The sequence below is a fragment of the Lepidochelys olivacea genome (assembly GCF_965140295.1).
Source record: "Lepidochelys olivacea isolate rLepOli2 genome assembly, chromosome: 11".
Lineage (NCBI taxonomy): Eukaryota > Metazoa > Chordata > Testudines > Cheloniidae > Lepidochelys > Lepidochelys olivacea.
The window spans coordinates 43,629,551-43,647,038 of NC_140421.1; the positions used below are offsets into that span (position 1 = coordinate 43,629,551).

Genomic DNA, 17,488 nt, shown 5'->3' on the forward strand with positions numbered 1-17,488 from the left:
ATGGCGTGATGGTGACTTGGCTGCCCTCTATTTACCATTGATCTTGAGTCCTATAGCTGTGCTGTGGAGTGAGCGTGGATGTATAGGACAATCCTGCCATCTCCTGGACAATCTCTGGCATAGGCTGGGAAAGCACTTCACTCCCATTCCAGCTGCTGCATCTCCGCAGTACAAATGACAACTCAATACCATTAATTTACACGGCACAACTTTCATATTCAAAGGGAAAGACTATGCCTATAAAATCATAGGGTTTGGAAGCGTAATCAGGTCTAGTAGTCACACTACTTTTGATCCAACACTTACCCAAAAGCGCTTAAGAGCAAAGGTCTCGATCTAGCTCTATAATAAACAATTACATTTCTTGTACAAATAAGAATATAGGGATAGGCACGTTTTATTAAAGAATATGGTTTAACAAACGAGGCGTGTGTTTACAGCTGAAGATATCCTCTCCAACAAGACTTCTGGTCACTGATATTTTCACCCCACCACCGGCAAAAACTTTGAACAAGGACTATATTACAAAATATTGTGTCATGCTTGCGCAGACTTAAACATAACCACTATTTTCTTCAGCTATAAATACCTCTGCTGTTGCTAAGATTTTTCTTTCCATATTTATTTTATTATTCATTTACAATTATAGATGAGTTTAAGGTTAATTGAAAAGTCTTGTTTCTGTAACACCATAAAAACTAGTTTGAAGTGTCACCTTCCTTTCCGGTAACAGAGCTCACATCTATTCTTGGTTGGTTTGTTTTTTTACTGGGGGAAAATATACTCTTTTGAACACAAAATGCCCATTCTTTTCTTCTGAGAGGCTAAAAGCAGTTGCAGATTTCTTTATGAAACGCTAGGGCGGAAGAGAATTAAACTTTTCCCAACTATTTCCCAGCATATTGGAAAACGAAAACAAATAAGTTAATAAGAGAGACTCAATTGGTAGACATAACTCAAACAATAAAAATTAAGAGCAGTGGTCAGTAATATCCTCCAGCACTGCTTGTGTGGTCTTGTGTGGTCTAGGAGGATAATCTGGAGAGTAATCATTTAAAGATTTTCTTCCTGGGCAATGAAATTACTGTATAATTTACTCAAAATTCCCATTAAACAGAAAGACGAGTTTCATTAGGAAAATGTCAATGTCTGATCTCCTCATAGAAATAAAGCCAAGATTAAAACTATAATTAACAAGACAATCACATGGAAAATTAACCTTTAGTGTTAACCATGTTTGATATTTTAATCGAGCTAAGGTAACACGATGAAGTCAGAGCTTTATGTTTCTGTTTGAAATCGGGTTAATTCCATTGTGGGGACATCCCGTTTATGGAAGCGACCCATATGAAATTGTCAGATTAGAAGCAGCGTGTATGTATGTACTGTGTGAAATGTATTAAATGGATGGATGCCGAAAATATTATTTAGTAGTCGACTTTATGTTCCGAAAACCTGCTCTGAAGACTGCTGACTGAGGAAGAGTGATCTCAAAAATATCCATGATCATCTGAAGCTTTTTCCTCTGATAACTTGCCCCATATCACCCGCCTTACCCCATATTTCCGTGTGTTTTAGCAAATAGGTTCAAGCCTCTTGCGCCATTAGCCGTATTTTTCATGGACTATTTCGGCCTTAGTTACTATACAGAAGGCCTCGCGGAATTCAGAACTGACTCCTCAAAAGGAATCAACGGCTCCCCAAAGCTCCACAACTCGTTCGTTCACCCTTTGCCAAAGTCATGCGGTATGAAGTGTGGACGCTCACTAATGTCATTTTTAATTCCGTTGTTAGGCGAAAAGCGGGGGGGGGGGAATTCTTGAAATCATGTTTGACCCTGAAAAACCTCGAGTGCCAAGAGCTGACCACCTAATGGCGGAAAAATAAACGCTATGGAAATTATGTCATATCAGCCAGACAATTTAAAACCGGTGGCGACCACTCTAATCATTGCCTTGTCTTATTGCACCTCCGACATGATGTGTTTTCTCGCAGTTTCCGAATTAATTCTTAGCGTCTTCCCTCGCCAGTCCTTATTAATAAGCCTGATTTGCGAAAAAAATAAAATAAATAAATCAAGAAAACCTTTACTTTGGGCAGGTTATTCTAAAATGTATTGCACGTGATAGAAATGTATTCTTTGGACATTTTTATATACTTTGCAATGTTAAAAATAAAGTCTCCTCAATAAGAAACATGTTGGGGGAAAGAGTGGAACGGGTTTTATTTTTAACAGTGTGTGTGCACTGGGAAATGTAAATTACTGAACGCCCTGTAAAGAACACAGACCTTCAATGATTACACTCTCCCCACATGGTGACAATGCAAGTTAAAATGTGAAAACCTGAAAGGGGCATAAATCTACAACTAGAGTCATATCAGATCATTATCATAATCATACCAATAATAGGATTTTATAATAATGGTATCATAATCATACCATAATGAGGATGTTAATTTCAAGCATGTATATAACGATGTTTGCAATAAACATATATGTACATGTGCATCTGTATGTATAGCAAATAGCTTCACACCTTTACAATAAATGAGGAAACCCTAGGTGAGAAATAACGCGTAATAATCGAGTCAAGTAGGCATAAGGAGAAATCACCGTTCTCCGGATTCTAGCTAAAGTTCCCATCTAAAGGTTTACAAATGTTTGTTTTCTCCTAGTTTCCCTTTTGGAAAGCAGCGTTCCACTCCTACTCCATTCATTTTTATAGGAGTGGGGACAAAGCTTTCTCCTCCCCCTTGCAAGTTAGGGATTTTAATATTTCAAGTATTACTATAATACTGAGAACAAGAGGGCTCACTGGGTGTAGGCGGTGCTGAAATTACCGGCTTTGAAGAACCTGTATGCAAAGTTTCGTCCAATCGTTTTAGGCTTGCCGCTTATTCCCCGTTGTAACTAAATCCTGCTGTAAGACCAGCTGAAGGCCTTTGTTGGAAATGTGTGATCGCAGTCTCTACAGATCTGGCTACGTTGGTTCTCTCTTGAATTTGCAATCGCCGGACTCCTTTTATTTTCCTAATTTGCGGACTAATGGCAGTCAATTGGCGGCTCTGCCCACCATTTCCTACCCCAGAAGCTCGATCCCCTGGACTTGCTCAAGTTCGTGTACAGCTCAGCCTCAGAACCATGCTTTCAGCGGCTCCTCGCAGCCTTACCTTACGGGCTCTGTTCCAATCAACATCAATTCCAACAGCAACAAAGAGTGCCTGGAAGAAAACAATAAATACTACGCCCACGAAGCAAGCTCCAAACAGGAGGAAAGATGCAGGCAGAGGCTCTCTTTTGCCAATGACCCAAGTATTACTCATCCAACCAACTTAAAGCCAGTGAAGTATGACCACTCCAGCCTGCAAAGAGGTTTGCATGGCTCATCAGCTCTTTTTGAAGTGAATTCCTCTCCTTCAAACTTAAAGGAGGACATCAAGAATTCGGTCAACTTGAACCTGACAGTGCAGTCTGCAGCAGTCCAGTCATGTCTGAGACCTTCAGTGCAGGATGGTATGCCTTAAATAACTCACTTTATCTAGAAGAGACCTAGAGAATAATTTTCTAAAAGACCCTTAGAATTATCTTAATTACACATTTATCCATTTGAGGAGATAATCAGTTAATCTGACAAGATAGGTAGTTCTTGTGATGTCCAATGTACTTGACGAAAACATACCTTGGGCAAGTTACATTTATGTAATGCTGTTTATTGCATGCTCCATGTATTGCAGACAATTTATCCATTAAATTATCGACGTTTGTTGTAGGTTTGCCTTGGTGTCCCGCACAGGGGAGATTAAGAAAGAAACGGAAACCTTACACAAAACAACAAATTGCTGAATTGGAAAACGAGTTTCTCCTCAATGAGTTTATTAACCGACAGAAGAGGAAGGAGCTATCAAACAGACTGAATTTAAGCGATCAACAAGTTAAAATTTGGTTTCAAAACCGACGGATGAAAAAGAAAAGAGTAGTAATGCGTGAGCAGGCGCTTTCTATGTACTAGACAAAAGTCTTGCCATTCCTGTAATGAACTTGTCTTTTGCAACTTTAGGGTAGAATATATTCCCGATGAAAACTTTTATTATTATGATTATTATTATTAATAATAATAATAAAACAAATTCTAGAAGTTCTAAGCAAACATTTGGGGCTCTTGTAAATTGGCAAATATTGAATTCTTGGCCAAAAAGAAGAAAGTAAACTCATCAAAAGGCTACACTAAGACCTGTATTATCAGCTCTTATCTTTAATTTCGCTTTATAATAGATTTTCTTCTACTTTTTTCTTTCCTTGGAGGATGAGCGGTACTGAGCTAAGATCCATTTCTCTAACTGTATGTAAACATAATTTTGCAGAAAAATAAAGAAACGTTGACTAGTAATGATCTTGGATATTAAAATACTGGCTAGTCTCTTCATATATTAACTTGCCTTACAGTATGAGCATGCAGTGTTTGTTTATTTTGTGGTTGGGAATAACCTGGTTTTTTTAAATGGAAAAGCGTATAACAAATAAACCCTATTTTTAATAATCCATTAACATAATGGCATAGATCCGAGAACCCAGAGGCATACATTTTAACGGGGCACGTGACTTGTGCGCAAAGGCATGGCATAACCTGACAACACGGATTCATAATGCGCCCAAAGGTTTTCTGCTTCTTGCGTGTTGAAAATGATGCATTAACTCCTGCTACTTATTTTAAAAGGTGTTGAATAAATCTCTCTTCTGCAGTCATAGGCTGCGGCAAACTGAATGAAAATGTCTGAAGTATTGGGGGTAAAAAATCCTTTGTGCATCTTCAAACATTCATGTGCGACTGAAGGCTGCCGTTGTCTCTTGCAGCCCTGCCCTTATACCTAGACTTTTAAACTGTGAATGGAAAATCGATGGTCAGGCCTTTGAGCCCTTTGCCGCAGCTTCTTACTTGTAAACCAGAAAGAAATACATGTCAACGGACTGCCTTTTGCTTTGGTTTTCAGATGCGTAGAATGTTGATCGTCTTATTGCCTGCTCCATTAAAAGAAAAGAACTTTTATTTGGATGTAAATATTGTTTGTCTCTCTTTGTCAGTGAAAGTGTCGAGGAGTCTTGCCCCCCCCCCACATACACTGCCTTTGAACAGCCTTGACAAAAATAATGCTCTCCCAGTCACCTTCATGATAAAATGTTTTGATTCATTGACTAGAATCCAAGTGAAAAACTCAGTTGTTATGAGCTCCCTCACCCACCCCATTCGCCCTCTCTCTCCAGAAAGAAAGAAAGAAGCGAAATGTCACTGCGAAGGAGTTTTTAAAAAATAGACACCCCCCGCCGCTAGCGTTACTATAACTTTGCTCTGTTTCCATCTTCATGATCTAGAAATAGAACTAAAAAAATTCTTGTAGGTCGCGTCATGTGTTCGATGCGAATCGTTTATTTGGCGGCCCGTGCGGTGCGCAGTCTACGCTGCCTTTAGCCTTGTTGGTCTGGATGACTTTGGCCTGGTCCAAATGTTCCACGGGGGAAAAAATTAAAAAATCAAAACACCCTGTTGTAGGCGATAAAGATGGGGTTAATACAGGCCGATCTGCGATTTCTTTTTAATCACACGCCTTAACAACATATACTAGTGCCAAAGAACTGGGTAAACATTGAAAACTCTCCTATTCATGGAAGGGATTTACTTCCATTACTATTGTTTCATCTGGATGTTCAAATGATCATTTAGCATATTTTTTTTTCCCTGAGGACAAAAGCTTCTGTGCCTTTGTCCAATGCAAACACCTCCAATTGTAAATACCTCTAACTTCAACGAGCTCGACACATTTTCCAACTCATCTGATGATTTTTAAATGTTTCATCCATTTCTATTCTTTTTTTGCGGCTGATCCCTTTACCTTTAATGTGAAACTGATTTGTGAGCAGTACACTGAGCTCTCTAGCAGATGCGAATCAAATGAAAATTACATATATTTACTGGGTTTTATATTTTAAAATTTTCCAGGGATCTTTAGGTCCTGATTAAAATGTCTATTGAATGTATTTTTCACGTAATTCAAAGTTTTTAATGCAGAAGCTTTTTCTGCATGCGAAATCTTGGGCTGCCTTTCCTTTATCATAACAATTCAAAATGACAGAGACTCGGTTATACCCGTGTTTTTCTGATATGAAATAGGCTTAAATGTACTTCTTCAAGGCGTGTGAATAAGGATCAAAATGATAGTGAACTGTACAAAGAAACTATCTATTAATACAAGGCTAGTGACTGTTTGAGATCAGCCAAAATATAATTTTAAAAAAGACACATTTGAACTTTGTTCCTATCCAATCATCAGCTTTAAAATGTGTTATGGCAGTTGTAAGGAAACAGTCGTTACAGCTCATTTTGGATATAAATACTGGCTTTTTGGGGGGTGCAGCGTATCAGCAATGTTTCTGAATGCCTGAGGCTGATTGCTGCAGAACAGGGAAGCGGTAACGGGTCCAGAGATATTTTCGATTGTAAGAATGAGAGCCAGCAAACTGGGGATTAGTATTTATGTCTTCTAAATTATCATGTTACCTCAGTACACAATGGAGGCAAAAATACGCCTGAGGATCTCGCTATTCAAAAGTGAACACTTAGGAAAACCACAAGCGAAACAATGCATTCTGAGAAGTCCAGAAATTAACTTTTTAAAGATTTTTTATTTCAAGCTAATGCGAACTGGCAAATACAAATATCTTCTTCTCCTAGTATGTTCTTCGATAATAATAACACAAAGAAATTCTATTGAAAAAATCCAGAAGAAAAGTCCCAGAACTTCTGAAGCTTCGTTGCTGATTTCACCCCTCCCCCGCATATTATTCCTTTCCAATACTGTCTAGCAAAAATTGTCTTGTTTATATTGCATTGTCCACCTTCCCCTCTTTACATTTACAAACTATCCAACCATTTTATTTCCTAATTTTCTAATATTAAAGCTTGAGAGGAATATCGGATGAAAAAATGTGGAAAGAACAATGCATTATTCATTAAGCTTAATTGCTCTACGATGCTCACTTACTGTGAATCTGCATTCTTTATTGCCTTGAAATGAAAGTAGAAAATAAAATAAAAAACAGGAGACGTAGGATCTAAAATATATAACCAAAGCGCGCGCGCACACACACACACACGCACAATATTTTGTATATAAACTGCAACCTTAAATATAAAGCAACTACCGTCGCTCTGTGTGTATATGCATACATGCAAATATACATATATAGCAAGATATACTGTGTATACACACACACATTCAGTTGAGTGTGTGATTAGATAGATAGATACACACACAAATAGATACATACTATATATATCCATGTGTCTATAGACATATATATTTATATCTAAATTCATATACACATATGAATATGAATATATAATATAATATATATTATATATATTCTCTCTCTATATATATAATAAGTAAACACGAATATATTATCATCTATTTATATACTCCTGTATTTAATTCTCTACCAATAGATTTCTGGGTGCGTGTGGTGTGTGTCTTTGTACGTGCCAATAAGCACACAAACATACATGCATTGTAGTAATACACACATACACACCTACATTCATTTATTCAGTCCAACATAAACATCTTTACATTCGGACCGAAATCTAAATCGGATAAACTGATTAAGATAGGGTTTTCATTCGTGCTAGATTGCTAAGGAAAGGAAACTCTGGGTGCTTTTGTGTTTCCTAAAAGAGCATAAATAATTAAAGTTTGGCAGGGAGGAAAAGCTTTCTTGCAGAACTGTAGTGGCAATAAATGAAATGACTCAGAATCTCTTCTCCAGTCAGTTTTTACGAGAGCTGCCAGACAGTGTCTGTTCACGTTCTCCAGATACTAGGGGCGCCATAACAAAGTTAAGGTCAAGTTAGTGTCTTATCTTGGGTGGCACAAAAATACCGCATCTTCTCTAGCTGGACTGGGTATATTTTTAAATCCGAATGTTATGCAAGTCGTCTTAATTTTCACGGAGGTCTTTTGGAAATGTCACTTGGACAAGAATACTTGCTAATTCTAGGCAACGATTGCATATGTTACAAGACACCTAACGGTAAAGTATTCGCTTGAATATATCCATTATATACATTTATGTTTCGATGCTATTTCATCTGGTTAGAAAAAGGATTACTTGTGTTTGGGATAGGATCCAATATGGGGTGAAAATGCCTTAGCAATCAGAAATTCGCACATTCATCTCATTCAGGTGGAATATCTGTAGTGTTATTGGGTGGACATTCAAACAATCAGATGGCTGGGTTTTTGGTTTTGGTCGGGGATTGTTTGCTAATTGAGCTGTTTTCTTATTAACAAATCGTCGCCATGTCGTTGAACTTGAATTGCTTGAAATTGATTGACTCCTACCACAATATTTAATTGATTCTAGGGTTTCTGCAGCCAAAGGAAGGGATACGATTTCGACTAGAGCTTAATTGGTTGTTTTGGGTGCTAAAGAAAATGAAGTTTCATAGGTTCATAGCTCCCCGTCAAATTAATAACTTAGTCTTGAGAAATCCTGGAGCATCATGCAAACGAATCGTTGCCCATGTTCTGCTGGGAACTCAGGGTGGGAAGGGACACAGAAGCCATTTTAGCTACGCAGTCATCATTTTTAGGAGATAGTTGTTGCAGCAAAATCTAAAAGGCTTGAAAGTCTTCCGCAAAGAAGGAAATGATGTGTTATGTGCTGTGCGTTGTATCTAGTGGGATCTTTAGTGAGTATATCTGATGGGATAAATCAGATTGCTGCATTAATGGTGGTATACAAGCGAGGCATCATGGAAAAAATAGATTGAACTTCAAGTTGTCTGAATGGCTTTGGACATAGTCCCTTTGGAAAACAGGACATTATGCTCCGTTTTGGGAACTGCTTTCACGAGCCTTCTATCATATGGACACGTCTGAAGATTTTTTTGGGGAAAAAATCGGAATAAAAGATTCCATACCTCTACCTCCCTCTTTCTACAGCTAAAAGCAAAGTGCGCATAATAGGTGTCTGTCATTGCGGATGCCTCTGCTACCACGCAATGCAGATGTTTTATATCCCATCGGGTTATACTGAGCCCCTTTTCTGGCTTCAGCCATGATAACAAAGTTAATATCCTGGGTTTCTTTCTTTCCTTTTTGTTTGTTTTCATTATTCTTTCAGTCCGCTTCCACACCTGTAGGGGCTTTGCATTGTGTGACATTTTAAGATTTTAAGTCATCTGTGGCCTGAGTGTTTGCAGACAGTGTCCTGAAAAAGCTTGGCTTTCAAGGGTTTTTTTTACAAAAGCTATTCTATGTGGCATAACGGCATGTTTTTTTTATTTAGAGACGAGCATGCCCTGTGGCTAAGATGGACATTTTGTACTGGGGGGAACAAAAGATTTCTACAGAGATTTGGTAAATGCCCTCGGAATGAATAATGGTCTTGGTGCAGGGTTATTTCTGAAGCTTATTAATTAATTTTGTTTTCATACTACGTGGCTCATTTTGTGCTCATTTTAGGTATAATAATATTTAAAAAATAAGGTAGGCTAACGCTTATTATGTGGCTCTGCGTTAATAACCAAAACTCCCAACTATGAAATGAAAATGAACATTGGTTGAAGTTCATGGTATCCAGTCACTTTGTCTGATATTCTGCTTCCCAAGGAAATCGTGACTGTTGGGTTTCTTTTCCTCCAAAGATGTGATGTTGCATCATAATCTCTCCATAATTCCAAATGAACCCCGAAAGAGACTTCCTTTAACAAAATAGGCTAACTGTAACGTGCTATTTGCATATTTCTCTTTTCAGTCTCTCTCACGCACACCCTCAGACAAACACACAGGGCTTGTACTTAGGGAAGGGAATAATAAGGTTACTGAGTCTCATAGTTTGAATTTTGAAACAGGTTATTTTTTGCGAACTATGGATTTCTAGATCTGAGTTAGCAAATCTGCTAGAGTATGTAAATAGGGTCTTTGCTTTCCTAAATTTACTATCATCAGCTAATCATCAGTGTAAGTAGCAACAAGCAAATATTTCCGACCCTGAATTGTCATACTACAGCGTCGAGGTCTCCGATTTGAAGCTCACACCCAAATAGCTAGGGATTACCTTTCCCAGTTGAATTATCTGTGCCTATTTCCCCAAATATGTTTAGAGACATGCTTAGAAAGAGGGGATCGGAGGGGTTCTGTATGCGTGCGTTTTGCTTCAGTGGTAGGGGCTGGATTTCCAGCAGTGCGTAGGAGTCGCTACACAGACTGTGCATTCTCAGGTGATTAGCCTCTCTCTCTATTTACCCCATCTTGCCGTGGCAGAAAGAAAGATAAAAATGTAACATTTGTACAAATGCGTTGCTCATCTCTCGGTGCTGGGAGGCTCTTTGGAGGATCTTAGGAGTCTTTCCGAAGGGCTGATATAGATATAAGGACATTTCTACATTGCGTCACGTGACATAATTACCACTAGAATCAATCAAGATGAATTGCACGTCAGCACACGGTGGGGATTTTTTCTTAGTTGATCCTGTCCAAACCCTCTTGTGCAATAGATGGATCTTGTTCAATGCACTGAAGTCTCCTGGTTGCTTGCAATCGCAAAAAGGAAGACATGACTGAGTTTGACGATTGCAGCCACAGTGCATCCAATATGTATCTACCAGGGTGCGCTTATTACGTTTCACCTTCAGATTTCTCGACGAAACCCTCTTTTTTGTCGCAATCGTCTTCCTGTCAAATGACTTTTCCTTATTCTTCTAATTTACCTCATGTCCAACCTGTGCGAGAAGTGGCATTCAGGGAATACGGATTAGAGCGCAGCAAATGGCAGTATAGGGGCAGTTATGCTCCTTATTACTCAGCTGAGGAGGTTATGCATCGAGACTTTCTCCAGCCTGCTAACAGGAGGACGGAAATGTTATTCAAAACGGATCCTGTGTGCAGCCACCATGGACCCTCCGCCGCTGCCTCCAACTTCTACAACACGGTGGGAAGGAACGGCATTCTCCCGCAAGGATTTGACCAGTTTTATGAGACAGCCCATGGACCTCCATACCAACAGCAAGCAGAGAACGAGGGGGAAGCGGCCAAGAGCGACTTGAAACCTCAGAATAGCCCTTGTAGTAAAACACCTTCCAGCCAAGAGAAGAAAGTGACAACAGAAAACAGCGCCGGTTCCCCTTCTGGTGAGGCTGTTGCAGAGAAGAGCAACAGTTCAGGTAGGTATCAGTAGTAAATTGGGGGCAACCGTACAAGGCCAACACTTTGTCAAGCCGCATTTTATGTGCAATTTTATAAGCATCCAAAGGAGTTTATATATCCTATAAGATTTCCTTTACCGTTGTAAAGCGTGTTTACGATAGGAAACCAATTTACGTGGGCTTAAGGTATTTTTGGAGGAGGATATTAATTGTTATTAAATTGTTGATTTGGGAGGGGGCAGAGAGATTTCACAGCTATTATTCAAAGCACCCTTAATTATAGAGTCTAATATTTTCATTTGTTTAGGGGAGTAGTTTGAGAACCTTGGAATATTTCCAACCAATTTAAACATCCTTCTGTACTGCTAGATAGGGTCTGTTTTAAGGGGAAGTTGGAAATGTCCACCTTTTGCAAAGTTACCCAGAAGGGAGGCGGGAGAGAGAGAAATCTCTCAGAATATTTCCTTAACTGTTAGGATGCTGCTTTCTAGTAAATGCGATATTGTGAATGTGTCTTATCTATCGTTATATGAAAGTGTTTATTGAAACAGCATAAAATCAGTTTATTTTGTCTTGAATTTCAGCAGTTCCCCAGCGATCAAGGAAAAAGCGATGTCCGTACACCAAATATCAGATAAGAGAACTGGAACGTGAGTTTTTCTTCAACGTGTACATAAACAAAGAAAAAAGACTGCAGTTGTCCAGAATGCTGAACCTCACTGATCGACAAGTTAAAATCTGGTTCCAGAATCGAAGGATGAAAGAAAAGAAACTGAACAGAGATCGACTTCAGTATTTCACTGGAAACCCCTTGTTTTGAAAGAAAAGAAAATATCCCTATCTAACCTGCCATCAGAGTGCACCAGGAAATTGGTTTACAGGACACATTCACCCTGCGGAACGCAAAGTTTCATTTTGTTGTTCAACTCTGGTGCCTCCAAACAATCAATGTCCACTGGCGATATCGGGGGCTTGGCGGAACGCGTCCCTCATAAGGGGAAGCTAGGGTAAATCCAAAAGTCCATTCTCCAATGTTTATCGCCCAAGGTGTTTGTTTTTTGGTTTTTTTTTTCTTTTCTTTTTATGATGACACCAATGAATCGGCGGTGTGTATGGTAGATTTTGCTTTTAAAAAAGAGGTTTTTTTCCTCTTGGTTTTGATCTACGATAAGCCTTTCCTCCCTTAAATGAATGCAATTTATTTAAAAGATGGTAAATGTACATGGTGTGTGTGTGTGTGTGTGTGTGTGTTTCTATTGTCATATAAACGCATGGGCCACTGTCTTTTACATGTGAATAAATGGTTTCTAGTAAAGTTAAGGTTATATCTTCTGCTCACTTATGGATTTCCATCTCTGAACGATCAGAGTGTGTACTCGACTAGAGCCAAATTCAATTTAGTAACAATGGAGGAAGTTAAATCAAATTATTTTCAATGGGATATAAACGTTAGTTTAAATCTCTAACTTATTCTATATAAAACCTTCACTGTTATTCCCCTCAGTTTAAGGCAGCCCAAACATGGCTGTCTGAAGACCACCACTTCTGCTGGTACCACAATTACTATGAGCTATGAAAAACGCTTAATAGCTGTTCGGGCGTCTAAGGTTTGAGACAAGAATTCAAAGCTCAAATGGATGTTTACTAGCTGGGGAAGGATTGTCAGAATGGGAACCCTGAATGTTTCAAACAACAGGCAGCTGTAAACAATTGCAACTAGTTAAAACAAAGTTTAGCAAAAAAAAAAAAAGTGAATATTTTCACCGTGTTTTTTTACCGATTCGTTCTGAGTTTCCTATATTTAATCACAGGAATGTAATCAGTTTCCCCAACTTAGTATAAAATAACTGGTCTTTGTCTTTATTTTGAAAGTAAAAGAATTTGGTGAAGGTCCCCTCTTCACTTCATGTAGTATGACCTGGCGAAGCTGTTTACAAAACCTTGAACTGTCTAGACAACACCATAAAAGCGGAGGTTCTAAACAGCTTAATTGGGTTATATTATACACCTTCTGGTGGGTGAAAAAGAGATTTCCGCAAAGTGCAATAAAGGAAAGGAGTGAGAAAAGAATCTGTCTTTTTTGAATAAAAAAATAATAGAAAAGTGGGTCTCATTACACTTGCACCCAGTAAACACAAAAGTACGGAAATAAGTCCGGAAAAGACAGAAAAACTAAAAAATATCTGATTAAATCGTAAGGAGGCATAGCTAAAAAAATAAAATTTTAAACTCTTTAGCAAGAAAAACATAAGTGTATGCCTTTGAACTTCCAAAATGTCAAGGTCATCACCTTTAACCTTTCTGAATAATTAGGCGCCTTAAGGTTCCTCTGTTATTTTCAACCACCACCCACCCACTCTCTCTCTCTTTCTCTCTGTCTCCCGATCTCCTTCTCTCACACGCACATACATACACTCACCACACACGCACCCACACCCCCCCCCACACACTAACTACTGCATGGCTAGCCTTATTAGCAAATGCATCATAACGCTAAGAAAATTCCAGCTGTCATGAATACTTTCCAATAACGCTATGTTCGGACAGGTCCCTAATGGAATCCGTCAGTTATGTTACAATGTCTTCTATTTTTCTTAATACTTATCTCGTGTCCAGAAAATGCAGGAAAGGCCATTCTTTCTATAACCGCGCCGAGTTAACATACTATATATAGAGCCGTGGAATGTAAAAAATAACTAGGTATTTCGGAGGAAAACAATATTTCCAGAGAATTCATTTTCAAATATATATTTTAATAGGAAACATCCTATCAAATGGAGAAACATGTAGCAATAGGAAATTATTAAAATAAATCATTTAACATTATCACAAAAATCGCACATCTCTTCCAGGTCTTAATCCATAGTGCAAGAATAAGTTATTTGATTTTCAGATCCCTATGGTGTATTTAATAAATTATCCAAGGGTAGGTGGTCCTTTAAAATGTTAAGGCACCGCAAAGATGATCACCAGAAACTAAATATACCGATATAATCATTGCCGAATTTTGCAAATATATTATATTTTAATGTCTATTTAAAAACAGAAATTAACCCCATTGTTGAATACACCTAAAAGCATCAAGGTTGAACGGAAAGCCAAAGAAGATAAATAAATTCACTTGTGCTTAGCCTCTGAATTCCACAGGAGGGCGCGCTCATGTTCTGTAATGCTTACAATTGTCCTGATGTTCAAGTCTATTTTCCTCTTAATAGTAATTGTACTACTAATAAAAAATCTAATATATAAGTAACGATAAGATTTCAGGGCTTTCGAAATGAGAAAATAAAGCATCAAAAAGATTTATTAAACAAATAACTCGTAACCGTGACATGCTCAAGGAATATGCCACTTGAAAAGAAAAATTTTGGTCGTAATCTTTTATAATACATACGAGGTTTAAAAATCCTATAATTTTAAGATAAATATGATATTCAGAATTCGTTCAGTATTGCGAAACTCTGTTTACTCTTTTTAGTGCAATCTTAACACCCAAAGAACAAAAGTTATATCAAAATATGTGTCTCCTTTTCAAAGCTTATCTGTAAAATATTATTGCAAGCCTGTCCCTAAAAAAGTGCAAACACAGCTATAACATAATTTTAGAGGTGTATGTAATTTAAACAAAAGACGGGCTTTTGATTCTGGATGTGCCTGTTTAGTATAAATGACAAAAAGGAAGAGTACATATTTTGAATATCGGAACATCACCTTCCCAAGGGATTGTTAAATAAAATCTCTCTCCTTATAATGCTGTAGAGAGCTATTAAAATGTAACTAAAAGGTTTGAAAATTAAGTATAACACGATACATGTCCTGGAAAATTTCCAGTGAATTTACATATTTCTTTTTTCCCCCAATAAGCACTTGTAAATAATAACACCAAAGATCAGTTAGTTTTTATCTGCTTGTTTGCAAAATTCATCTAAAACTAGCTAATGCATGATCTACTTGTTCAACTATATTCTCTATTTAACAAGCCCTATCCCCGTGAAAGAATTAGTTGACAGTTTGTCTGCGAGGTTTTTTAGAAGTTCATTGTTAACAGTTTCTTGGAAATAGCTTTGCCGTCTGTAATAAAATGACATTGTCCCATCTAAGATCATTGGAATCTTTGAAGAGAAAGGTAACGCTTATCAACAGAATCCAGAGCAAATCCTATCTCCCCCAACATTAATTTAGTTACTTAGTTCCAGAGGAATAAATACAGAAAAATCTTTTTGTTGATAGGTTGGTTGGTTTTAAAATTAACGTACTTCTTTTGAGATCTTGCCTCTTCACTCCATCTCTTGGCTTCTGTATGTTTTAGCCCTTCACATTTATACTAAGGCCATTCTTAACGAATATAAACTTGTGATTGAAATCATATATGTTGTTAATTAAATAATTAGATGAAGATTAAAATGTGGCTTTGTCCTTTTTTGAATCATCATGTAAATGTGATGATTCTGTGGATGGATAAGGGAGAGTATACTTTTTTAAAAACTGTCAGCGATTTCCCAATTTATTTTGTTTGGTCCTATCAGAACAACAAATAGAGTATTTCTGGTTAAAGAACAAATTGTCAGGAATTTATATATAGATAAAGGTACTTTCAAAATAAATAAGATTAGGGCGCATTCATTGGCCTATCTACACGCTAAACGCTGATAACATCCAGATCACACTCTGAGTTTTGTACTTACGTGTACAAAGAAATATGGATTCACAATAGGCTAAGGTTTAAACCATGTGTGAATATCTTCGTAATACAGGGAATGCACCTATGTGTGATCACACAAGACACCAATATCACTATTGCAGGAAAAGCTAATGTGCAATTACAATTGTTTTATCAACAATAATACTCTTGAAATACATAATGGCATCGGTATATTTTTTAAAAGTTCCGACAATCCCAGCAAGAAAAACGTGACTCACGAAGAGAAGGCTAGTGTTACAATTACATTATTAAAAAAGAAAGGTCACGCTATTGTAGCCAATTATTATTTATTTTATTTTATTTTTGCTAAATAAAAATATTCTTCAATCGCAAAGCAATGTAATGGCGTGATATACAGTATATAGTTTGCATTTTTAGCGTCTCCCTACATTAATTGCTCAAATCGAAAGCAATGTTACTAAAGACTTCCTGGGTTTCCGGCTATTTTAAAGTTAGCTATTTCTCTCAATATCTTTTGCACTGATTAATACATCTGCAAAATATCTCTCCTTTTTCGTAACCGTTCTCCCATCCTACGCTAATAATCCGATACCAACATAGGAAATTGCAAGTAAGAATCGTTAGAACAGTTGGGGAAAAAATCAGATAACCTGTAATAACATTGGGTAGGGGAATGAAAATTAAACTTCACAGCAACGTCTTTTAACCTCGAATTTCTATTACTAATATTTATTAAGACTGAAAAGCATAAAGCCAACCTATATTTTATTACAAATAGTAATCTAGTATATATGGGCCCTTTTGAGGGACCCCCCTTGAAAATATCTCATTTATTGCACACTATTGATTTATTTATTAATGTTAATTACTTTATTCCATCTTAATATGATTTAAAAATAGTGACATTAAATACCCAGAGTGTAAGTAACCATTTCCCTAAAGACTACTGCACGTTTATTCAACTTCTATGGCAAACAAACTCCAACTTTCCTAACGTTCATTTGTCCAAATAACAGCTAGGCTACTTCATGTACGATTTTAAAAAGCCATGATTTATTATGATCAAATTGAGCTATTCGACATTCCTAAACTCAGTATTAAATAATAATAATTTGAACTACATATTCTGACATGTTATAATCATATTTTCACTTAAATCAAGGAAACATAATGTATAATCAGCAGCAGCAGAGTCAGCTCATTAAATAAAACAGACGCAGGAACGCAGAGCATTTAAGGATTAGGTTATTGTTTTAACTTTACCATTGGTCGAAATACACAGCAAACCTCTGGGATAATACTTCAGTAGGAATATTTCTGGGACACTCTTTTCTTAAAGAGTAAATACAGATTCCGAAAGGCCATTTGATGGGCATAAAATTCCTGATTAGATTTAACAGTCAAGTCTTAAACGGTGTCAAGGAAAATAGTATTTTGTTTCTTTAAACTCGGTGGGTTGTCAGGGCTGTTGTTCCAAAAGAGGAAATTGTTAGAAAGCAGGGGGGAAATCCCAGTCCGCAAACAGTGAGCATCGTGAACCCTACTGCAGTTTGTTCCTGAGCTCAGGCAAATCTTAGCAATGGCTCTGATAATGATCTTAAATATACACATAATCCCATTTTTT

The 17,488-nt window shown here is 37.4% G+C and overlaps 2 protein-coding genes across 3 annotated transcripts; both read left to right on the top strand.

Annotated features, from left to right (window-relative positions):
* Positions 1-2,952: 2,952 nt before the first annotated feature.
* On the top strand, positions 2,953-4,053 carry HOXD12 (homeobox D12; the record flags this gene model as incomplete). Its single annotated transcript, XM_084642697.1, has 2 exons — positions 2,953-3,514; positions 3,772-4,053. The coding sequence occupies 2 exons, from the start codon at positions 2,953-2,955 to the stop codon at positions 4,008-4,010; spliced, it is 801 nt and encodes a 266-aa protein (XP_084498823.1). The 3' UTR covers positions 4,011-4,053.
* Positions 4,054-10,456: 6,403 nt separating this feature from the next.
* Positions 10,457-12,462, top strand: HOXD11 (homeobox D11). 2 transcript variants are annotated; one of them, XM_084642704.1, is made up of 2 exons: positions 10,457-11,219; positions 11,786-12,462. In XM_084642704.1, exons 1-2 carry the CDS (start codon positions 10,613-10,615, stop codon positions 12,019-12,021), a joined length of 843 nt encoding a protein of 280 aa, XP_084498830.1. In that variant the 5' UTR covers positions 10,457-10,612; the 3' UTR covers positions 12,022-12,462. The 2 variants fall into 2 exon arrangements, with proteins under 2 accessions (XP_084498830.1, XP_084498831.1); XM_084642705.1 differs by having other exon boundaries at positions 11,789-12,462.
* The last annotated feature ends 5,026 nt before the right edge of the window (positions 12,463-17,488 follow it).